This window comes from Bacillus rossius, chromosome 15 (genome assembly GCF_032445375.1).
Source record: "Bacillus rossius redtenbacheri isolate Brsri chromosome 15, Brsri_v3, whole genome shotgun sequence".
Classification (NCBI taxonomy): domain Eukaryota; kingdom Metazoa; phylum Arthropoda; class Insecta; order Phasmatodea; family Bacillidae; genus Bacillus; species Bacillus rossius.
In genome coordinates this window covers 4,548,368-4,573,454 of record NC_086342.1, presented here as the reverse complement: position 1 = coordinate 4,573,454, position 25,087 = coordinate 4,548,368, and the positions used below count along the sequence as shown (strand labels likewise).

Genomic DNA, 25,087 nt, shown 5'->3' with positions numbered 1-25,087 from the left:
GGTGTGTCTGGTCAAGTGTGACTGAAACTCATTACTCTGGTGTTATCGGTATTCCTAAATCACATGCCATGCACAATCGGGCAGAAGTGTTGTGTGTTCGCAGGGGCTGGTCCGGGACGTGTGCCGGGCCTGCCTGGAGGGGATAGCCGGCGGCGGCCTCCCGCTCTTCCTGCCCCTGCTGGCGTCGCTGCTGCGGAGGTTCGGAGACGAGGAGCTGCTGGCCTCCCTGGCCGGCGACCGCCCCCCGCCGCTGGCGTGGGCCGAGGCCACGGTGTCCGAGTGGCTGCGGCCGGGGTGCCCCTGCCCCCGCGAGGTCGTCGCGTTCACCTTTGTCCTGCTGGAGATGCTCCCGGAGACGGACCGGCTGCCCCTGCTGGAGCACCTGTCGCAGGCGAGTCGCCTGTCCGTTGCTGAACCTGGTTTCAATTCCCAGGTTTATCGCAAGTACAGGAAGTCTACAGGTCGCAAGAGTCATTAATAATTGACGAGACTTTATCACTCTGATGACTTCAGTTTCGGCCCCGATTGGGGCATTCATAGTGGGAAACCATAATTAATAATTTTTGGGAATATCATTTACATACAGTATATATTTATTATTAGATACGTTTGCCAGTAGTTTTAACCATATCAAAAAACTATTTGGTAGAAAAGTAAATTATCTTTTTTTTGTTTTGAAAATCATTACTATCACAACTAACAAAGAACTATAATTTAGAAAATAATTTTTTTCTTAATTTCAAGATTAAATATACTCGGTGTTTGTTTAAACTATTTAAATGGAATTTATTGTACTATCCACTCTGATGATAGCATTTGCCATACCATGGAACTCTTCTTTCTATAAACATTGTCCATATGTTCTACTTCATAAAAAGTAGCTTTATTGCATGCTACAAAAATATATATTGCACCACTGGATTTACGTAAAAAAATTTTTTTTTCCCAATTTTTAACTTTCGAAAGCTTGTGGTAAGAAACCTTGTGAACGCTAGTCGAGTGGGCACGGAGGTGATCCGTGCCGTGCCCCCGCAGCTGGCCCGAGACGGCTCGCTGCTGGTGTGGTTCCTGGAGGCGGCCGTGCTGCACCGCCACGTTCCCGCCGTGCGCGAGTGGCTGTCCGGGGCCGGGTGCCGCCCCTTCCTGCTGTGCCTCGCCGGCCTCTCCCTCGGCGGTCCCTTGTCCCGGGAGGCCCAGGGCGTCGTCAGGGACCTCCTGAAGGAGACACCGCAAGCAGGTCAGTGTTGGCTCATGTGGCGAGGTTAGATGCTCTTATGAGCTCGTGAGTTTGTAGGCAAGTGGTTTGGAGTCCACTAGAATGTGTGGCGGTCCTGGTGTCCGTGTTTTCATTGCTGTGTGCTATAAAAAACATTAAAAATTTTAATTTTTCTCATATATGTGTATTTTTTTATATATTATTTAGCAGTTCACATTTTTATTTTGTAACAGGCCCTTTTTTTTAATTTTTTTTTTTTTTTTTTTTTTAATGTATTTGAGGTATCAGTGAGTTTATATTAAATGGTTTCATGTTAAATATTCAGTATTCAAAACTGTGAGCTACGTAGCTGGGCCGAAGGGCACACTTCCAAAGAGGTAGCAGGAGGGATAAGTATCCCTTGTCAGGAAACTTGCTGCAGGGTTGCACTCGGAGAGCTGTAGTGGCCAGCCCTGCCGAAGCTAATGGTACCAGCCAGGGTGACTGATCCATCTGCTTTCATTTTTCCTTCTGGCTAATGGCGGAGCTGCATTTAAAGGATATTCAAATATAAAATTTAAAACTATTTTAAAAAAATATTATACAAATTTTAAATCTGATTGAAGAAATTCATGTATCAGTATGATATACTTCGATATACTACGATATACTACTATACCTTATACTACTACTATTACAACTTCTGGGCCCACTGTATGAATAAATTATTGAAATATAATTTTTTAATCTGTACAAAATAATTTTTATTGTAAATCTAAATTCAAAGTAAATTTATTGAAAATTGTGCATTACTTATTTATTAGATAAACGTTTAAATTTCTACTCACTTTCAGCTAAACAGTGCCAGCGACTGAGAGAATGAGGGAGAGAGTTGTTGCGTCGCCTCTGTGCATCACTCCTGGTGTCGTCACACGCAGGGTTGTTGCTGCCGACGGAGGCAGTGGAGACAGTGCTCCGCGTGTACCTCGAGGCGCTGTCCGCGCCGTGGGAAGCGCTCGCGGACACGTCGTGCGTGAGCCTGGCGTGCGAGCTCGTGGCGTCGCTGCACCGCTGCGACCTGGCGGTGACCTTCGAGCTGCTCCGCAGTCCCGTCTGCCGAGACCTCGTGGTGCTGCTGTTCGACGCCAGCTGCCGCCTGGACGCCCCGTACCGGGGGCTGCACCCCGAGGCTGTGGGGGCCTGGAGCGCGGCGGTGGGGGCCGTGTCCTGTGCGCGAGGCAGCGGCAGCGACGACCTCCGGGACCTGCTGGACAAGTTCGCGGTCGTGCTGCGACGCAAGCTGCTTGAACCGTAAGTGGCTGGATTCTACCTCATGGTCCTGTTCTCAAGAACTGATTGATACTAATTTTAATTATTTTTTGTAAGAAATTCTTTAACCTTTTTGTACAGTTTTGCACCATTCTAGTGTTTTTTTTTATTTTTGGCTTCAGTTTGAATTATTTATCACTCTTTAAAATAAAAAAAAGTAGTATAGTACTGCAAACTGTGTGAAATAGATGGAAATATAACTTTAAAACTAAAAAGGAAAAAAAAAACAACAATATTTCATAAAATCTTTTCCTCAATTTTTCGCTAGTAATAATACTTGTATAATTTTTTTTTAAATTTATTGTTTTTATTTACATTCCGTACAAACTCTTTAATCCAGCATTCTATGGTTTGGCCCATTCTTTAATCTCTCTATGTATGGTTTATTTGGTGGATGCCGGCTCTTAACTTTGACAGTAGGTCGTATTACTACGCAGCCAGTGTTTTCAATTCACTGAGTGTGTATCGTTACTGTCGGGTTTTCTTTTTAAAACCGTGTCTCCTTTTTTCTACTGGGTTAAAAATCACGTTTGTCTGGCACATTTCCGTAGTGAATTTTTAAAGAATATAAATAATGCTCATCTGTATTTTTTTTTCTTTCTTTATGCGCATCTTATTACACTTTGTTTTAAATACTTACCCTTGTACAGTATATGAATTGTTATTTGGTATTTCTTCTAAGAATTATTTGACTTTTGATAATCCGGCAAAATTGTTTATTCAGCTCAGCCGTTATGGTTTAAAGTCCTTTCGCTGTTTTAACTTAGTGCTCAAACTTAATTTATAATGTATGTACTGTGCTGGGGATCTATAAGGTTTCACAATGTTATTAGAAATGAACAGAAACAAGGTGAGATTCCGTCTGAATAAAGGAAAATTAATAACAGATAGAAAAGTCATTAACATACAATTTCAATTACTTAATTAATTAGCTCTCAGATAAATTCCTAATTTCTGGCACAGTACGTAAATAAATAAACGTGTGTGTGTCCGGGAGTTAGGCTCTTGTCGGGAGGGAGCGACGTGGCGTGTGCTGCCGCAGTCTGGACCCTGAGGATGCTGCGGTGCACCACCTGGCCCTGGGTGTGGCCCGCGGTCTGCTGGAGTGCGCGGCACGGGACCCGACCGGTCGCGTGGACATAGCCGTGCTGGCGACGCTGCACGCCCGCCTCCTCGACGCCGTGTCGAGGGACGCGCCCGGGTGGTGGGCCCAGGCGGCCGACCTCTGCCTGTACGCCCTGAGCGCGGCCGGCACGCTGCACTCCCCCGAGGCGTACCCGGGGGTCACCCCGCTGCCCGCCCCAAGCGAGGTCCCGTGCTTCTCCCGCCTGGTCGCCCTCGGCCTCTTCTCCGCCCTCCTGCTGTCGGAGCTGCGCCCTGCCGGTGACGACGACGATGACGACGACGAGGAGCCCGCGATGTTCCGCTGTCTGAGGGAGCACGTCATCTCCGTCGTGTACACTCTAGTTTTAGGGACTACGTTTTCATTTCACTATAAATCTGTAAGTGTAGCAAAACTATCTTGTGGTAAATACCGTATTCACTCGCGTAATGTCCGCCCTCGCATAATGTCCGCACCCTTTATTTATATATCCTTAAAAGAAAAAATTAAAAATTCGCATAATGTCCGCACCAGTTGTCTACGGCGGGCAACACAACTTTGGCCACCCCTAAAGGACGCAGTACGAATGGAAAGTTGACGGCTCTGTAAACAAAGCCGTGACCTTGAGCTGTCCTTTCTCTCCTGTTCTGAAAGGGTGGGGAAATTCGTTGAACTGAACAAAGCACGGTCAAAGGCCCCGCCCGCGTATAAGCCCCCCTCGTTTTGTAAACATTTTTGAGAAAAATTTAAAAACGTGTTTTTCTGGGTTTATCTGAGGGTAGGGCAGCTTGGCATGCATCAAACAACAAGCCATGTATTGTGAGCGGTGGGAGGTGATTTTGTAAGTGTCCGTTCTCAGTAGGACCGTCGTGAGGTATGCCAGATGTAAGCAGTTAGTCCTATCTCAAACGACATAAAGATAAAGAAAGCTGGTCTAGCGCGCTGCCGCTGTGTTGATGTGGAGTGTTGTCGGTGAAGAAGAGGGGAAGTGAAGGAGGAAGGGAAGTGGGTCAAGGATTCTAACACTCCTTTGTCTGGTTGGCTGGCTAGCTGGCAGGAGGGAGGTTAAGCCACGCCTCTGCCTCTCTCCCCCCTCCCGTCATAGCACTGCCTCTCCCCCCTGCGGAGTCGTTGCCTCTCTCTTCCTCTTGCTGCGTCGCTGCCTCCCCTGCTCTCCCTCATTAGAGCAAAGACGCATGACTTGAATAGAACACAAAATATTGTATTTTTGTATTTTTCCTGGCATAATGTCCGCACCCCATTTTTTGGGCCAAAAATGTGGTCAAATTACTGCGGACATTACGCGAGCGATTATGGTATGTCATAGTTATATCATAGTTGTCCTGTATAACAAGCTGTGTGCTAAAGATGATTAATCCTGTCTTGAACACACACAACTTGCCTTGAACACACACAAATTTTTATATATGTGACCGTCTGCTTACCCACTTTTATCGCATGATTGTCGCACTCACATAATCGTTGCACCTATAGTTTAGGCCGTCAAAATTGGAAAAAAAAAAACTTATGGCGTAAACGTTGCATTTTTTTTTTTTGGTCTCGCTATTAGATGCAGAGCGCTTTGTGTAGATATCTTTTTCGTATAAAAAGATGTATTTTAAAGTATAAATCTAATACTAGTTATTCGGACATTACCACTTACTTATTTAATTAACGGAAATACGAAGTTGTCTGACGTGTAAATTTTCTTTTAAAGACATTTTTAAATGTTATTTCCTTTATCTGAACGCCTGCGTCGCCACGGTGTACCGCTTATAAACATGTAGCCAGCGCTAGTTGTCATCATTCATGTTTGGTTATGTTGCTTCCAGTATAGACCGCGCGCACGTAGTCAAATATTGATATCTTGCCGATTGCATTAAACGCACGCTCTCTATCAGGTGCCGAGTTAACTTCATTTGATAGCCCGCATTCTTTCGTGGCAAGCGTGTACTACGACGGTAGTTACGCGTTAGTTCACGTCGCAGATTAGTTCACGTCGCAGATTCAATATGCTTGCGATCGGGTCACAGGTTTTGTTTTTCTATTTAAAGTTAAAGAAAGTTTTTTGTTTAATGAATTATTAATATAAATTGTTTCGTGTGCTCTTGTATACTTCACCTTTTTTTAAATAAACGTAATTTCCATGAACGGGTTTGGTTTTTATGAATAACTTTACCTAACAAAAAATTTTTTTACTGCATAATTGTCGTACCCCTACTTTTCAAACTTGATTTTAGAATAAAATGTGTGATGATTATGCGAGAAAACACTGTAATATGATTTTAGGTGGTACCTTCTAATATAAAGATTTTTCTTTCAACATTTTGGTGCATTCAGCACTTATTTCTGTGTTCATTAGAAGTCTTTTCTGATTTGATTTTTTTTTAAATTGGTAAAAAATGATATTTACATCATAAAATTGATGAAAACTAGGTCTGTGGGAATATTCAAATTTTCAGATATGAATACGTATAGTAAAACTATTCGTATTCAATTCAACTTCAAATACTAACACTTTGAAATAACGAATGTTTGTTTCCTTATGAATATTTGACATGGGATACCTCATGGTCATGATTTTGTCGTATACCAATGTTTTCTGTTGAGGGTAAGTCATTTGTGCGATATAAATATGCTTTTTTAATGTTTTATACATGCAATGAGTATTTAAATTTTTTTTTTTTCCACCACTGTCTTGCCTAACAGAAAAATTGCGTGAACGATTAAAAAAGCTTCGTATTTGTCATTTCAAACTTGAAAACAAAATGTTATTTGTATTAATTTTATCACACCAAATATGGTCGTACGCCCCAGAAAGTTATGGGGGGGGGGGGGGGAAGAGAAAAATAAACATCAACAACCATGGACTACACCACCACGAAACATGGACAATTCCATTGTGGTGGTCATTAAAAGAAGTAAATGTGATAGTTCAGCAGAATGTAACTTGATACTGCAAATACAATCGTTCAATCAATCTAATACTATGTGAAATGTAGCATGGCAGCTTACTTTCTGTATGTATCTATGACAAAACATTTGTTGCGATTCAAAAATATATATTAAAAAACATAAATAATGGTTTAAGTTTCCAGATGTGATTGCCAAAATTGTTTTTTTAAGATTGCTGAACAAAAAAAAATTTACTTGACTGCTTTAAGATGAAAACTCGTAAATAAATAGAGTTTAAATATGTAAATATGAGCTAATTAATTTTATTTGGGAATATATATATAATTTTTTAACAAATTTTTACATTTTTGTGGATTTAATGCATCTTGCCATTTGCAAAAATTTTCTTGATCAACATGGTTAGTAGCAGGTTCTGGAAAATTAAATGAATAGGGACTGAAATGAAATGAAAGGTTGGTGGGTTAGGTTAGATTAAGATAGGTTTGCTGCATAATTGAAAACAATATTTTATTTCATGATTTAAATATTTTAACTTTTTCATTTAATTATGTATCTAACTTAACCCAACCAACATTTCACTTTATATTATTTGTCTAATTTTCCCAGAAATTGTAATGTGATGTGAAAAAATAAATTTTCGTGGATTTCTATCATGCTTACTATTGGAATTTTATATTCATATTCACAAATAAATTGGTATTCATATTGGATTCAAACCAAAAAAAAAAAAAAAAAAAAAACATTCACACAGGCTTAGTGAAAACATACAGTATTTATAAAATTATTATTTTTTTAACCAATTGATATGTAGACATGAGCAGGCATCAAAATAGACTGGCAATAATTTTCATATTTCACCCCATTAAGTAGATATGTAACATTTAAATGTAAACACCATGAGTAACAAAAACACAAATGGCTAACCATCCTACGTATTTGGTAAATCATATAAACTGGTCAATATCCCAATTTGCCCCCACATGTTTGATGTTCCAGACTTCGTATGCCAGTGCCATTAGCACCAAACTGGCAACCTTGTTCACGCACGCCCAGAAGTTGTTGGACGACCTGAGTTCGGTGGAATTGGCAGAACTTGCAGCATCCATCTACAGCAGGTATAACTTCCACTTGGTATGTGATATTTACAAGAAAGGACTAATATCCAGACATTTGCGAATTATGTCTTTTCAATTTTTTTGACGTGACAACGTCTAATAAAGCGATGAATGCCGGCTGCACGCACACAAAAGTGTCCCGTAACGCACATTATCCCGTTACGCTCATTGTACGCTTGCGCCGTATCTATCTCTCTTCCACTCGATTGGAACAACCATCGATATGACTTTTTCGAGGTACATTAAACTTGAAACACTCCCATTCGTTTCCTACTTTTCCTATCATCGTCATAACACAGATTGGAAGAAGTTAAATAGCAAACATGTATAAAAGTTATAGTTAAAATAATCTCTTTGTTAAAGTAATAAACATATTTTAATTAATGAGTGCAAATAAAAGTAAAAATATCAATTAAATTGTAGATTTCATTTCACTCCTTCTTTGTATCCATACAAAATAGTGATAATTCATTAAAAATGATTCAATTTTATTCATAAAAGTATGCAATCATTTCATCAATGTTTTTTTATGACGTCACGTTAAACTATTGTCCGTAAACCGACTTTACAGACAACCAATTTTTTTTTTCAGATCTCGTGTGGACGGAGGACTCTGGCTGTTGGTGAAAGACCTGCCTTTATCAGCATCTCTGGACCTGACGGGTTGTGAAAGGCTGGAGGAAGATGAGACGCCTCATCCTCATGCAATTCAGGTATTGTGGCAACTCTTTTTTTTTTTTTTTTCAATGGTAGAGGATTTCAGTGCATAGTTAACCTCAATTTATAACTTTTTCAAAATATTTTCATCCCAACTATTTAGACAAACACTGTAACACCCATTCACTAAGTGCGGCCTCGAAGCGGCTAGATCATAGGAGCACGCTATGTCTTGCAGAAAATAGTTTTTTTTATACAAAATTCTTAAATATGATTTAGGTACATTGCATTTCTAAAACACAGTACACCAAAAAATTAATTAATACCTTTGTTTTGAATAGTGTATTATGTCTCCTTTTATATTCTTTTCTCGTTTCCAGACACATTTCCAAATTGTAATTTCAGTATTTCTTCTATTTGGTTTTTTTTATTGACGTGTCCTGTTTCGCTGTGTCCCGTTACGCTCATTTTATATTGCTCTTTGCTTACCCGTTCCTCCTAGCATTGCTGCAGAGTCCGTGGTGCAAATATATTAGTTTTGACTGCATCTTGGTGTTGGGTAAGCCATTTTCCTTCACATCATCCTTGAATCACTCCCATTCGTTTCCTACTTTTTCTATCATCGTCCTATCTTTAACAGAATAACACAGATTGGATAAAGTTAAATAGCAAACATGTATAAGAGTTATAGTTAAAATAATCTGTTCGTTAAAGTAATAATAATACAGTAGAACCTCGATGATACATTCCCGTTTCATGCATTTTCCCGTGTCATACGCCGATTAATTTTGGTCCCGCCGAAAGTACTATATTTACAATGGTTTACTTTCCCGGAACATACACTTATAAAATCATTAATTTCCCGTTTCATACGTTTTTACAAATCGGAAGTGTCCTAAAATTCACAAATTTTTTTGTTATATTCCTCCTGATAAACTATGTTTTAATGCTTTTATTTTGAAAAACGTTTATTGTTTACCTTTGCAAACGTAAGAAAATAACTTTATCGCACCATAAATATGGATAGTATCAGGAAGACTGTGCACTTCGCTAGTAGCATCTATGGCCAGCACCAAGCGAGACTAGTGGCGCAAACTAGCAATGATTATGAAAATGGTGCACACGCTTTACCATTGCACGGATCTCATATTTTGGGCATTCATTAATCTTTGAACTGAATATACCCGTTTGTTATTGTTTTCTTACAATCAGATTGTTTTGTATTTTACGTTTCTCAAGTTAAAATTTTATTGAAAATTGTTCTGTTGCATTAAGTTGTTTGTAAAATGAAACAAACAAGTAAAAATTTCTGATTTTCTTTTGACAATAGCCTTTTTTTTTAATTTCTAATTACGGCTTGGTGACTTCCCCCCCCCCCCCCCCCCCCTTTCCAAGAAAGGACTGCTTTACTTCATTATGGACTGTATTTTACATTTCTGGTGGTTTTATTATATGTATATATAATGATGAATTCATATCTTTCATTAATATAATGCAATTATTTAGACATTATGTATTTAAGTTAAATCTGACATTGTGCTGGTATGCTAGAATGAAAATTTTTTTTATTATTGCCATTCCCTTTTCATACACTTTCCCGCATCATACACCATTTTTGTGCCGTCCGTTGAAAAGTGTATGACAGGGGTTCTAATGTATTTGAATTAATGAGTGCAAATAATAGTAAATTTATCAATTAAATTGTAGATTTCATTTCGCATACAAAATAGTGATAATTCAATAAAAATGATTTAATTTTATTCATAAAAGTATGCAATCATTTCATCAATGTTTTGTCATGACGATGTCACGTTAAACTATCGTCCGTAAACCAACTTTACAGACAACCAATTTTTTTAATTTTTTTCCTCATCTTCTCATCTCATCACATTTTGAACACGTGGCCGTCGGAACTGTAATGGGAACTCCTGGACTCGTGGCTTGCGACAGCTGTACTGGAGCCTGAGACCGTCACCGGGGACGGGGAGACCTGCCCCCGTCGAGGCCGTGCTGAGGGCCCCGGAGGTCGCCGACCCGACGCTGGCCGCCGCCGCCGCCTGGTGCCGCGGGGGCGGCTCCGCGGGCGAGCGGGGCTTCTGGGAGCGCTGCACGGCACACGCCAGCGACCAGCTGGGGCGGGAGGCGCTGCTGTGGTCGCAGGGCAGGTGCGTTTGTTAGCTCGGACTTGTCACTTTACCAGCGAACTGAAGGATTTTTTTTTAATTGCGCGTTTTTTTGCTTCATAATAGGTACCGGTGAAACTCTGTTAAGACTTTCGAGGAACAACTGTCTTCTGAAAACGTCGTAGGTTAGATGAGAAAATTTAAACGTTTCTCCTTCATAAGTTTGTTAAAAGTATACGTGAATAAATTGACAAATGATAATATGTTTTCTTGTGATGACTAAGGCCTAAACCTTTAAAAGAATAAAAAGTTAAAATTACTTATTAGGAAAACAATATTCTTTGTATATATGGTTTAGTAGAACGTACCTACGTAAAAAATACAAATTGAGGATTGAGGGGGTGTTTAAAATCGTTTCCAAAAGGTTGCCTAGTAAACAAATCCTATGAAGAAAATTTTTTTGTATCAATTTACACACACACACACACACACACACACACACACACACACGCGCACACACATGCACACACATGCACACACACGCACACACACGCACACACACACACACGCACACACACACGCACACACATGCACAGACACGCACAGACACGCACAGACACCCACAGACACACACAGACACACACAGACACACACAGACACACACAGACACACAGACACACAGACACACAGACACACAGGCACAGAGGCACAGAGGCATTAACATAACCAAAGTCTAACAAAACAAATTTGGATGCAACATCCCGTACTTGGAAAAAAATCCGGGGCTAATTATCTGTGGGGTGTGGTGGCAGCAATATTGTAATTCAAGGTGGCCAAATTCTGATACATGATACTATGCACGGAATAAAGCGGTAAAGGTGAAATTTCGTTTAGTGTTTACTGCTAAGAATACTTTTTACGTCACTGTTCACACCCAATAAACACGAATCATGTTCACTAGCGTGCGTTGCCTGCACGTGTGTTCCAGGGACGCGGCGGGACTCAGCTGGGAGGAGGTGAGCAGGACGGTGTGCCTGCTGAACTTCACGACGGCAGTGCTGTCTCGAGACGGCACGGAGGCGTGGAGCGGCCTGGCCAGCGACGGCCAGGCGCTGCTGCCGCCCGTGCTCCAAGCCCTGGCCGAGTGCCGCTCGCAGCTGCTGGTACCCCCAGCGGGGCTGCGCCCTCCTCTGTCCCCCTCCCGGGTCGAGCCGGCCGCCGCGACGGGGAGCCCCGACGACTGCAAGGCCCAGGTGGTCGCGGTGGCCGCCCTGCGACTGCTGAGCCAGCTCCGGAGCGGCCGGCAATCCTGGGAGAGCCGCTACACGGGGGACGTCTGCGCGTCTTTGCTCCAGCTACTCTTGTCTGTCTCAGGTGCGTTTGTCGGTTCTCAAAGCCACCGCGTCCGACTAAAATACAGTTTCGGTATCCGTTCAACTAATTGATGGATTTTTTTTTATTTTTTTAAACTGATTGTGGAAGTTGAAATGGGCTGAAGGAAGAAGCTCTGGGAAGGTTTTTCGAAAGTTATGTTTTTTTCCCAGAAGCAACTATGCACGTCGTACCAAAAAAACCAGTGTCTTTTATTTTTGTACCCAGCCCGTCGACTGCACAGTACACGTGAAGGAACTCTTGTCTCGTGCTCCTTGCAGAACGCGCAGACGTGCACACGCTCACGTGCCACGACGTGCCGCTACTGGAGAGCCTGGTGAGCGCCGTCACGGGGTTCGAGACGGAGGAGCTCTTCTCGGGCTGGGGAGTCGAGAAGATCGCGGAGTTCGGTTGCGACCTGCTCACCAAGACCGTCTCGGAGTTGCAGCAAGTCGGCTACCACGTTCTGAAGTCGTGAGAAAATTATTCTGCTTCAGATAGTATCTTGTATGATGGTTCTGTTTATTACTCTTTAAATGTTTGTCCACAATATTGTTCAAAAGAATATGCTAAAAGTTAAATTTTCAAATTTTGTTTGTTAGAATATCTAATCATGGCCCATTAGTCACCAACTTGCAGTTTTCCATTGTCTTCCAACATGGCTTAGTCAGCCCAATATTTCTCTTTTAATGCAATTATCTTTCTTCAGGAAATGGCTTTTTTATCATTCATTATTTTAGTCCAATTTGTAGCCAATTTTTTTTTTTTTTTTACTATTTTAGCTATTCATACTTAAATTAAGGAAACATTAATAGTATATTTATAGTTATTTAGATTAATTCTAACTATTATAAATGCAAAATAACTATATACATCCAAAATTCAGTGGAAAGTTTTTTTTAATTTTTTATATATATATATATATATATAAACGCCACTGTGTGGTAAAATTATTTGGCATCTGAGTTAGGTTTATTGTGCAACACTTAAAAATTAGATGAGTTATTTAAAGTTTTTAATTTCTTCTGGTTGGTTGATCCTCGGTGGAAGAGCAAGTGGCAGGCCAGCCAAACGAGGAAGGGACGTGTTGCCCGCAGGTCGCTGAAGCACCTGGTGCGGGTGGACTCGGAGGCGCTGGAGCGGTGCGTCGCGGACTCGGGGGACGAGGCGGAGGTGGCGGCGGGCCTGGGCGTGCGGCGGCTGCACCCGGTGCTCGACCACGTCCAGGGCCTCATGGAGGCGCTGCTGTCCGACTTCTCCCCGGGGGACTGCTGCCTGGTGCGGCCCCACACCGACTCCTTCGCCTTCGCCCGCGCCTACCTGCTCGCCTGGGACCTGCTGCTGGCCGCCTGCGCCCGCGCCGACGCCGGCCTCCGCTTCCACTACGCGTCGCAGCTCTCGTGAGTCCGCCCCGCCCCGCTCCTCGTGTTCTGTGACGAGTGAGACCAGTGCGATGGACGGACAGCTTTTCAGTCATGAAAATAGAATTTCTGCTACTACGTAACACCAATTATTATTCCACAGGATTGATGAGAATGAATTTTTTTACGATGGACACGCAGCATGCAACAAAAATTGACAGGATTAAAAAGACTACACGCAGATAAAAATTTGTATGTGCTTTTAAATCATATACTTAGTGATTGATATTGAATATTGGTCCATATAATAAAATACTAAAATGCGAGAGGCGAAAAACCCAAGAACCGTGCTGGTGCCGTGTTTCTCAAGCGGCAATCAGCTGAGACACAGACCATAATGACCTCACTTGTATTCTATTGGAGACACGTATATGGTGCGATCTATATTTGAGGGTGACCTTGAGGTGAAAAATTTACAATATTCTGCCTAAAATTACAATAAATGTGGCCCATACGCTGGGGCCACCTTTCTGCTGGTAAATACAGTAATTGTTAATGCTGATGGGTAGAGACAAGATTTTACGGGTTTATTATTATGCCAATTTTGTTTGTAAAGCAGGAGATTTCTGTGTTATTGTTTTTATTTGTTTTTCTTCTAAAGATAGCATATTATACCACAAATATAAAACTCAAATGTTTCTTGAAACTTATTTCACCAAACAGTGAATAATGTGTGATGCTCTTCTACATTAGTTACAATATAATAATTTGTAATAAGCATATCTAACTAATCGAAGAAGTAAAAATAAATCCGAAAGTATTTGTATCCGTCGGAAAAATGTACCAACATTGCAATGTAAAATCGAGTTACTAATGTAATGACAGAAGTCTTGATTGATGGTTTTTTTTTTTTCCTTGGTGCAGCAGTGTGCGGTGAGTAAAAACGGTCAATGCACGATAACGTGACGGCTACAGCGGTGCCGGCCGGTTGCCGCTCGGATCCCCGGCGAGCTGTGGTGTTGCAGGGACCAGGGCTACGTGGCGAGCCTGCTGCAGATCCTGTTCCGCCTGATGCCCGAGGACGTGGTCCACCTGAAGAAGTCCAAGAACATGGAGTTCCTGCAGTCGGCCCTCTCCAGCGGCGGGATCGAACCCCTGGGCTCCAGCCTGACGAGCGAGTGCCTCCAGGACTGGGTGTGCTGGGTGAGCGAGGGGTCCGGACGTTACGACTCTGTTCCGTGACTACGGAAGTTAAAGGGTTCACCCGAAAATTGGTGAATTCTAGCAGCGCACCAGCACCAACTTGTGTCTAGGCGGCCATCTTGATTTTTTACTGTCCTTTGTTGTTACACACAAGCAAGGAGAAAGTTTCGTCCGCATCCAACCAACAACAAAAAGAAAAAAAAACTGTTACATGTCCACGCTCCGAGCACAAACAAAATGAGAAATGTATACAAATGATCTTTTTTTTAAAGTCATTGAACAGACTTGCTGTCAACTTCCAACCAGCCCAATCTTTTTCTGTACTGTAACTAGAGACAAGATTGTATGCTTTTATTTTTAGTCCATTTCGGTTTTGTATTCTTTATTTTTTTTATAAAAGCTGTTTGGTAATTCTTACTCCACCAAAATAGCGATAAAATTTATTTGTTTTACTTTTATGATAAAATAATTTGTAATAAATTTGTGTGAAACAGATACCTTCAGGACAATAAAAATAAATTAGTGAGCATTTCTGTGGTGTTATGAACGAGAGGGTTAAGTGAAAAACATCAAATTTTAAAAGAGGTGGAAGAAAGTCAAGGATTATTTGAAGGATATGCCTTTTGACACTTTATATGGTTTGTAGTTTTGTGTTGCATGTATAACATATCAATAATTAATAATATAACGACTAATATTTGATCGTGAAAATAATATTAGACTTTCTTCCACCTCTTAAAATTTAATGTTTTTGACTTAACCCTCTCTTCCATAACACCACAGATTTATGGTTTAAAAGTGATTCAATATGAGATCCACAATAAAACCAATTTAATTAATTTGGTACAATTTTTTGTATGGAAATTAAAAATTGCTGGAATTTCAAACACAAAAGGAATACTTTTTTTTATGATTACAATTAAGTTTCGTTAAATGTTACTTAGTTCCATGATACAAATTGTATTTCGGTGCTACATATATGGTGTACTAACTTGCATTTCGGTGTCATTGCGGTGTTTGACATGATTTTTTATTTTATTTCGGTATTACCGCAATTAACCATACTATGTATCTTCTCCCTAACAATAACCATTACGTACCAGTTCTTTACTTGTGATTGTTTGTTCAGAGCTGAAATATATTTGAGCTGTAGCCTAGGCCTGTGCAAATACACTAGTTTTTTGATGCAAATAAAATATTGAATTTAATGTTTAAAATATTCGTGAAGCCGAATAAAATTGTAAATATTTTTCTCAGCAAGGCTATATTACTCCTATTTTATAAAATAATGGATTGGAGTAAAAAAAAAAAATATTCTTTCATTTGTAATGTTTGAACTTGCTAAGTGAATAACCAAATGGGCCATATGTACATCATTCAATAAAAATTATAAACTATCCATGCATAAAAATAATAGGTATTGAGCACTCATAAAAGCAAACCTAAGTTCCACTTTTTTTTTAAGTAATCAATTTTATTTGTACAAAACATCTTATAGCCCAAAAAAAAAAATTCCTTAGCTAAGATTAAGCTTCCTTGTTTTAAAACTTTGCAACAAGCACATAGCTTCAAAAAAACGAAAATTAAATTTCCTGGCCCCAGGAAAGGGCACACTGCGATACGATCATTCTCTCTTTTTTTTTTTGCTAATGCGGCGGGAAGTTTTCACTTGTAATTTTTTTGTTTTTTATTTCGTGATACATGTGTTATATATGTATTTGTTTTAAAACTATTCCCAATTAGGACAAATACTCATAGTCACTGCATATCTTGAAATTGTTTACCTTGTCACCAGGGGCGTAACATCTAAATTTCCAAAGGGGTGGGGGGGCAATATACCTTTTTATAAAGAATCATCGAACCCCCCTATTGAAGCGGGGGGCCCGGGGGTCCTCCCCTGGGAAAATTTGTATTTCAAGGTGGAAAATGGTGCTATTTAAGCAGTTTTATTATCTAAAAATTGATTACACAGCACTTTCTTTGCCCCCGTTTGCCCCCACTTCAAGGTTTCAGTGGGGGGGGGGGGGGGGGTGCAAAATACCCTTGCCCCCGACCCCCTTCCCCTGTTGTTGCGGCCCTGCTTGTCACCGTGGACATTTTCCCGCGTGTAGTAATTGTTTTCTGCGAGAGTGGTGATCACAGCAGGTGTACGACTGGCGCAGGTGTACCTGCGCGCGCTGCAGAGGCTGCCCGCCGTGGTGCGGCAATGGTGGAGCGGCCTGGACCCCCGGGCCTCCAGCCTCGTCGAGCAGGTCACCGCGCAGTACTTCTCCCCGACCCTGTGCGGCCTCGAGATGGAGTCCTTGCAGTCCAAGAACGGCAACATGACGGTAAGCACCCCTGCGTCCCGCCGCCACCGTCGCCCCGGCCTCGCACGTACCCTCTTTCATCGCATCATCGTCGCACACGCACAATCCCCGCAACCCATATTTCAGGGCGTCAAAATTTGGAAAGAAAAAAAAATAACTTGTGTGCTGTAAACGTCGCATAATGTTCCTGGTCCCGCTGTTAGATTCAGAGCGCTTTGTGTAGTTATCTTTTCTGTATAAAACAATGTATTTTAAATTAAATAATCTAATATTTATTTGGACATTACCACTTACTTAATTTAATTAACGGAAGTACAAAGCTGTCTGAAGTGTAAATTTTCTTTTAAAGACGTTTTTAAAACGTTATAACCTTTATCTGTTTTCTGCGTCGCCGCGTTGTATTGCTTATACAAATGTAGCCAGCGTTAGTTGGCATCGTTCATGTTTGGTTATGTTTCTTCCTGTATAGAGTATCTCGCCGATTCATGCAACGCGCGAGCTCTGTCGAGTGCCGAGTTAACTACATTTGATGGTCCGCACACCGTAGTGTGTACTACGACGACAGTTATACGTTAGTTCAGGCTCACATTCGGGTTACAGATTTTGTTTTTCTATTTAAAGATGAAGAAAAGTTATTAATTTGAATTGTTTGGCGTGCTCTTGTACACTCCACTTTTTAATTTAACTTTTGACGTGACGTCTAATAAATCGATGAACGCCGGCTGCATGCACGAAAAAGTGTCCCGTAACGCACATTGTCCCACTACGGATGTCCCACTAAGGATGTGTCCTGTTATGCTCATTGTACGCATGCGTGGCAACTCTCTTCCGCTCGATTGGAACAACCATCGATTTGACTTTTCAATCATATTTTCGTCATTTGAATTATTAATATTACGTAATTTAACGATCGTCCACCGATTTTCAGCACAATCGGTACGGTTATTAATTTCCCGCCTACCACTATGAGAAATAAACATGGCGGACCACATACGTTTTTAAAACTTCCACAACACAAAACAAAATTTTTATAAATATATATATAACATCTGAAACAATTGTTTTCAGTATGGCCTTGCGGCCGTGCGGTTAGCATCGCTGACTACCATGAATAACTTTACCAAACAAAAAAAAAAATTTCCCTGCATAAACGTTGCACCCCACGGTACGTGATCTAACGGAGTGCTTGAGCGTGGTTGTGACTGGCCCGCGAGGTAGACGGGACTCGGACGAGACGGGACGCGTGCGCAGGTACACGTGTACGGGCGGGCGCGGGAGGTGGTGGCCCGGTACCACGTGGAGGACGTGTCCCTGGAGCTGTCCGTGGTGCTGCCGCCCAACCACCCGCTGGGGCCCGTCAAGGTGGAGAGCGTCACCCGCCAGCCCATGGTGGAGCACGCCAACTGGCGCAACTGGATCATGCAGCTCACCGTCTTCCTCGCGCACCAGGTGGGGCTGAAGGGTCACTCGCTGTCACAACCTACCAAACTGGAGTCAGGCAATTTCCATTTCGTGTTTGTGATGCTGTCATCACCACTTCCGGTAAACTGTTTGATGAGTTTCTGCATCTCGAAGGACTGGTGAGGTTGGTTAGAGGCTATAGTTTTCTGCAGGGATAAAGTATATATATTGCTAAAGGTGCAGAAGGATAACCGACTTCTCTTGAGAGGCTGGCATCTTCCTTGCTGTACAGCGCCGTACGGCAAGCCTTCAGGTCTGTATCTTCTCCTTGAGGGGCAGGCTGGCATTAGAAAAATAAGATAAAAGCTTTAACAGTTTTTTTTTTTTTTACATTTGGGCTGTTCCATACGGTTGTTATTCTTTCCCAGTATCTCAACTTCTGCTTGATTAGTGTAGGATAAATTTTATTTTATTTTATTTTTAAACCATATTTACCCTCGTTTCTCTTGCTGTGGCTGGTATTTCATGATGAGATATAGTCCAGTGTGTAAGTGAGATTAAAACATTACTAACAACACTGATTTGATCCGGAATCGAGTTCGACGTGATGCTGGAACAAATGGACAAAAAAAAAATACAAATTAATTTGACTTCCATGTATTGTAGAGCTATTTCCTATTTCCCCTCTTCAAAATTTCTTGCAATGTAGACTTCTATCTCCGAATAATGTACTTCATGTTCGTGTATGGAAGTTTTAGTATGCAATTGTCTTTTTTTGATGTAATATGTGTGTGTTGTGTCTGCCGTTACCAGTTTTTTTTTTTTTACAATTTTGGTAGGCATGTAAAAAATAAAGGAATTTAATGTATAAATTTTTCTGCATCACATGTCGTCATTAAAATATGTGTGGAATTACAGAATGTATAAAAGCTAGAGTAAAAAAAAATATATTGAAGTAACAGTATGCAATACAAGAATGTGAAACAATTTTAAACAAAAATAAAATAAAGGCATTTAATGTTTGGTTTTTTAAAAGAATCAAAATAAATTTTTTTTAAAAATTAATCCTAAACTTGAGGTATGCTCTGAATGTCTAGACTACTAGCTCCATGACTTGTGTTCCATTTCTCTTGGAGCAGATGTGGCTGTTTGCCTGTGGGTTTTATCAAGGTGTTCCTGATCCCACCACCTACATTTACAGCAACTTGCAGTGGAGCGACATAATGGACTTACATTCCAGAGTAATACCGTTCCTAGAGTAAAGCGGGGAGAAAATTAAAACGAGAAATTTGGCCGTGCTGACCAACAACAAAAGGGCTCGAGCTTAATCAGATGTCAGCTGTAACGATAATCTGGGCCATCAGATGAGCCGGTGGGTTTCTTCCGCCCGTTCATTCCGTCAACGATCCACAGACATCTCGTCACTGCATCACCCCTTGTTGTGTATATACTTAAAAACTGTGCCAGATCACCGACAATATTACCCAGCAGGTTACCGCGGCGCCATCTTGAAGTCCACTGCTCTACCAACGGACAGTGTTGCCGGATGACTACTTGCAGTAGTAGTATCCATCCGCCGAATCCCACGATGAGAACAACACGTGTATTATTTTACCGAACACCCCTCTGCATCTCTGATGACCCCCAAGTCAACTAGACATTTAGCAACAGTTAACGGATTGATTCCAGAATGGCTCGCTGTGGGACGGACTGAACCTGTGGAAGAGCAACCTGGACAAGAGGTTCGAGGGCATTGAGGAGTGCTACATCTGCTTCTCCATCCTGCACGGCTCCAGCTTCCAGATCCCCAAGATACGGTGCGACACCTGCAAGAAGAAGTTCCACTCCCACTGCATGGTGAGTGCTCGCCGCTGGTGCCGTGCTTAGGTTCACTTGGGAATAATGTGGCGACAAACTGTTTCATTATGAGTCTACGATAAAGACTTAGTGGAGTGGAAATCGCAATTTAAGTACATTGCACTTGACAATTATTTAAAGTAGTAGATTTGGTGCCACTTTCGTCAGTAGAGTCATTTACACAGCCTCATTTTAAAAACCAAGCCACTATTAGTGTTCACAAAACTGAATTGAAACTAATAGTTTAGCTGCATGACGCCCAGCAACGCGGAGAAACGGTAAAAGACTGACGAAACTATTTACAGATGGCACTGCTGAACAAGATGGCCGCCACAGTGGCGCACTCACGATCGATGGCGCCAAATTCAAATATCCAAACCACCACACGTTCTAGCACTATGCCCAAACATACCGCCCACCAAAAATAACATTTTTTATGTTTCACTACACTGGTTCTTAGTTGACTGGCAACCGACACAATTTTATCACTGGCCGCTTCACCACTCAATGCTGCTGTTTGATAGTAGCTACTCTTGACACACCATCCTGACCAGGATGTAGGGTTGCGACGCGGCCGAGTTGCCACTGCAGGGGTGGAAGGTGGTCTTCTTTGATGAGGACAAGGTCACCAACCTGCAGGTCACCTTCGCTTTTGGTCCACTTGCCACGTGGTTGTAGTGTGTGCAAATATTCCTTGTGCCACCGCTGCCAGAAGTGCTGTGATGCACTTTGTACCAGCTGCCATCTGTCTAATCTGTTGGTCTGAATTTCCGTGAGGTCTGCAGCTGGAGGAGATGTCAGAGAAGTGCCAACAAGGAAATGTGCTGGCGTAAGGGCCTCCACGTCATTTGGATCTGATGAAATGGCACAGAGTGGACGTGAATTGAGGACAGCTTCAATTTGAGTGAACAAAGTCGACAGCTCTTCAAACGTGAGTATCTGCTGGCCAACGACTCTCTTGAGATGGTACTTCGCAGACTTGATGCTTGCCTCCCACAGGCCTCCAAAATGTGGCGCAGATGGAGGATTGAGGTTCCACTGAATCCCACGAGTAGCCAGAGTGTCTGCCACACAATGCCAGTTAGAGGTGTTCCTCAGGTACCTTTGAAGGTCATTGAAGTAGCGACGTGCCCCTATGAAGTTGGTTCCACAATCTGAAAAAACAGCCTTACAGAGTCCACGCCTAGCCACGAATCTGAAAAAGGCATTTAAGTAGGCAGTGGTACTCAATGATGAAACAACTTCCAAGTGTACTGCCTTAGTTGCTAAGCATATGAATAAGCACAGGTAGGCCTTGGATGAACGACTGTTTCGACCATTCGAAAGCCTGACTTGGAAAGGGCCCCCATAGTCAACACCCACATTCAGAAATGGTCTTGTTTGTTGCACTCGACTTGGTGGAAGATTTCCCATGGATGGCTGCACATTGGTGGCTCTGAATCTGTAACATTTTACACAAGCGTGTATCCTAGTCTTGACAGCTCCTCTACCTGCCACTATCCAGTACTCACACCGAATTGCAGCATGTGTGGCACTGGGGCCAGCATGAAGGTGTAAGACATGATAGTAGTCAATAATCATTTCTGTCACAAAACTCCTTTTGGGAAGCAGGACTTGATGTTTCATTTCATAGGCTACATGTGAATTCTGCAGGCGTCCACCTACACGGATGATCCCATCAGCGTCAATGAATGGCTGTAGTCTTTTAATTCCAGAAGAACATTCGCGAGCTGCAGCCAAACAATCAAACTCTAATTTGAAATTCTCTTGCTGAAGCTGCTTCAAACACACCTTCTTGGCAGCGTCAATTTCTGCTACAGTGAGAGGACCTGTGTGTCGCAACTCCCTTGAAACCTTTAAATTTAATGCAAATCTCAACACGTACGCAAGTACTCTTTGCAGTCGTGACCAGGACGAAAACCTACAAAGGATGTTAAGAATGTTCGGTATACACTGACCAACCAATGAGACTAGCGTGATTGCCTTCAACTCCTCTTTACCTTCCTCTGAACTGGTATATCCTTGACTGGGCCATAAATCCACCTCTGCTGTCAACCAACTTGGCCCAGTCCACCAAAGTGGGTGTGTTAGAAGCTCCTTGGGTGAGAGTCCTCTTGATGCACAGTCTGCAGCATTTTCAGCAGAGGAAACATGTCTCCAGTGAACCGGAACCTTGCTCTCCTGAATACGAGAAACTCTGTTCGCCACAAATGTTTTCAGCCGATGTGGCGGAATCTTAATCCAAGCAAGCACTACGGTCGAGTCACACCATGCATAAATGCAACTTATATGGATTCGCTCGGACAGTGTTGTGATCAGTGATTCAATCAATTTGATAAGCAAGAGTGCAGCCTGCAATTCAAGTCGCGGAAGTGTGACGGTCTTCAGTGGTGCAACACGTGACTTGGCGAGAAGCAAATGTGATTTTGTTTCACCGTGGCTAGAAGTCCGCAAATACACAACAGCTGCGTAACCTTCATTGGATGCATCACTAAAACCATGGAGCTGGTATTCTGACTGTGGTGCAGAAACAAGACGAGGTACGGACAGCTTGCTTAGGACATCCAACTGGCCAATGAAAACCTGCCAATCAGCAACTAAGTCTAGTGGTGGGGTGTCGTCCCAAGAAACTCCCAGTAACCAAAGCCTTTGGAGAAAGATTTTGGCTCGAATGATGACTGGAGTAATCCACCCTAGCGGATCATATAACCTAGCAATTTCTGAAAGGATGGTTCTCTTGGTGACTGTTGCACTGGCATGCTGAACATGATATGAGAAAACGTCTGCCTTCCAATCCCATTGAAGACCAAGTACCTTAATAACTTCATTGCTACCATGAAAACTAAGTGGACTCTCCCGGTGATCTTCTGGAACTGCATCCAAAACTGCCTTACTATTACTGGACCATTTTCTTAGTTCAAAACCACCTTGTTTCAGGAGATTTATTAATTCTTGCTGTAACGCGAGAGCTTCTGTGACTGATGCTGCACCAGTCACAATGTCATCTACAAACACGTCATCCATCACAACCCTTGCTGCCATCGGATACAGAGGACCCTCTTCCATTGCAAGTTGCTGTAAGGCTCTCATCGCCATAAATGGAGCAGCTGAGACTCCGTAAGTGACAGTGTCAAGTTGGAATTCACGTATTGGTTGGTCAGGGTTCTCCCTCCACAGAATTACCTGGTATGGTGCATCGTCTGGATGCACGAGAACCTGACGATACATTTTGCAGATGTCTGTAGTTAATACCACACGGTGAAGACGGAAGTGAGTGATTATGTCCACAATGTCATTTTGAAGCTTGGGTCCAGTCATCAAAACATCATTGAGTGACTTCCCTGAAGTGGAGCGAGTTGAGGCATCAAACACCACTCGTAACTTTGTTGTTGAGCTGGATTCCTTGCACACATAGTGATGAGGGATGTAGTAACGACGTTCCTGACCAGTTGCATTATCTAGACAATGCATGTGCCCCAGTTGCTCATATTCACGGAGGAACTTGCAATATTCGATATAGGCTTCCGGTTGGTGATGTAGTCTGGATTCCAACTGACGTAACCTCTTAACTGCATGACTACGTGTATCTCCTAAATCTGGGTCTCTCTCCTTAAATGGTAGTCTCAGTACATATCTTCCTTCGAGGTTTCGTGAGTGAGTCTCAACAAAATGATTCTCACATTTTGTGTCTTCTAGGCTGGAATGCTGGACAGATGGTAACTCCTCGGTCTCCCAGAACTTGCGGATGGTATCTGTTAGGGCTGTATCCGATGACGCATACATTGAGACAACACCACTACTGGAAGTATCTGCAACCTGAGTCACCTTACCCATAATAACCCAACCAAATATACTGTGCAACGCTACAGGAACTCCCTTCGAAGGCTGGTACCGCCCACCATCAAACACGTCTGGATATACATCAGCACCAAGAAGGATATCAATTGCTCCTGGAGTATCAAAAGATGGGTCCGCTAGTTCCAGATGTCGATACATGTCTCTCACATGGTGGGGAAGGGGAATGGTGGGTAAATTGGCAGCTATGTTCTTCAACACTAAAGCATCAGTAACAACGTCAGTTCCTACGCCCTTACATGATGTTAGAAAACAAGTAACTGCACCACTGTTAGCAACAACAACAGAGTGAGCCAGACCCACAACAGGAACCTTAGCCCTTCGACACTTTAGCCCCAACCTATGAACACATTCTTCGGTAATAAATGAGCTCTGCGATCCTGAATCGAGTAGTACTCTAACATTTTGCAGCATTCCACTTGCATCCTGAACTCGTACCATAGCAGTACCTAGAACGACAGTGGTTGAAACTGCAGTTGAAGAAGTTAGCGATACCACTGTCGCAGCATCCTCCTTGTGACTTGCTTGTGGCATAGTAATCTCTTGGATGGATTCACCTGCAGGTAGTTTCACTTCTTGATTGGGAACCGCAGTGTGAAGGAGAGAATGGTGTCTCCTGCCGCAGTGATAACAGTTTCTTCTTGACCTACAATCCTTCACTCTGTGACCTTGTAAGCAGTTAAAACACAGCATCTTCCTACGTACAAACTCTATCCTGTCATCACTTGACTGACCCGTAAAAACAGGGCACTTGTGAAGTCCATGCATGTCTCCACAGGCACTACAGGGCTCTGCTTCTGCTGTCACTAGAAATGAGGATTTAAAATTTGGGTTTTTAGGCAGTGACCTCTTTGGAAAAGGGCGTGCGTCAGGCACTACAGCTGGAGTGTGATTTGACATCATCAGGGCCTTAGACTGCAGCTCCACGAACTCTAACAATTGATTAAATGTGGGCATTTGAACATTTTTGTGTGCTATTTCAAACTGATTTCTTGTATCTGGATCAAGCTTTGGTAACATTAGATTCAGCAACACAAAGCTCCATTCAGTAACAGGCAACTTCAGAACTTTCAAGGCACCCAGATTCGCCTTTAGAACATCTACCATATTTCTCAGTTTGTCAGGCGCAACAATTGACAGACGAGGAAGTTGCACAATCTTGTCCCAATGCATGTTTGCAATTGCCCGGACATTGTGATACCTATCTACCAAAGTTTGCCATGCCAGAATATAATTTTCCTTAGACAGTGGGAGTGTCTTTATTAGATTAAATGGCTCACCTGATAGTGATGT

The 25,087-nt window shown here is 42.3% G+C and overlaps 1 protein-coding gene across 1 annotated transcript in view; it reads left to right on the top strand.

The window, feature by feature from the left end:
• Positions 1 to 25,087, top strand: part of LOC134539656 (E3 ubiquitin-protein ligase listerin) — a 42,714-nt gene that overhangs the window by 14,816 nt on the left and 2,811 nt on the right. Inside the window, exons 10-23 of the mRNA XM_063381842.1 lie at positions 104 to 391; positions 1,036 to 1,237; positions 2,134 to 2,506; positions 3,567 to 4,026; positions 7,539 to 7,657; positions 8,250 to 8,370; positions 10,265 to 10,479; positions 11,426 to 11,811; positions 12,090 to 12,282; positions 12,906 to 13,208; positions 14,195 to 14,372; positions 16,535 to 16,702; positions 17,933 to 18,130; positions 19,772 to 19,939. Coding sequence (XP_063237912.1) covers positions 104 to 391; positions 1,036 to 1,237; positions 2,134 to 2,506; positions 3,567 to 4,026; positions 7,539 to 7,657; positions 8,250 to 8,370; positions 10,265 to 10,479; positions 11,426 to 11,811; positions 12,090 to 12,282; positions 12,906 to 13,208; positions 14,195 to 14,372; positions 16,535 to 16,702; positions 17,933 to 18,130; positions 19,772 to 19,939 — 3,372 coding nt within the window. The remainder of the gene's footprint in view (positions 1 to 103; positions 392 to 1,035; positions 1,238 to 2,133; positions 2,507 to 3,566; positions 4,027 to 7,538; positions 7,658 to 8,249; positions 8,371 to 10,264; positions 10,480 to 11,425; positions 11,812 to 12,089; positions 12,283 to 12,905; positions 13,209 to 14,194; positions 14,373 to 16,534; positions 16,703 to 17,932; positions 18,131 to 19,771; positions 19,940 to 25,087) is intronic.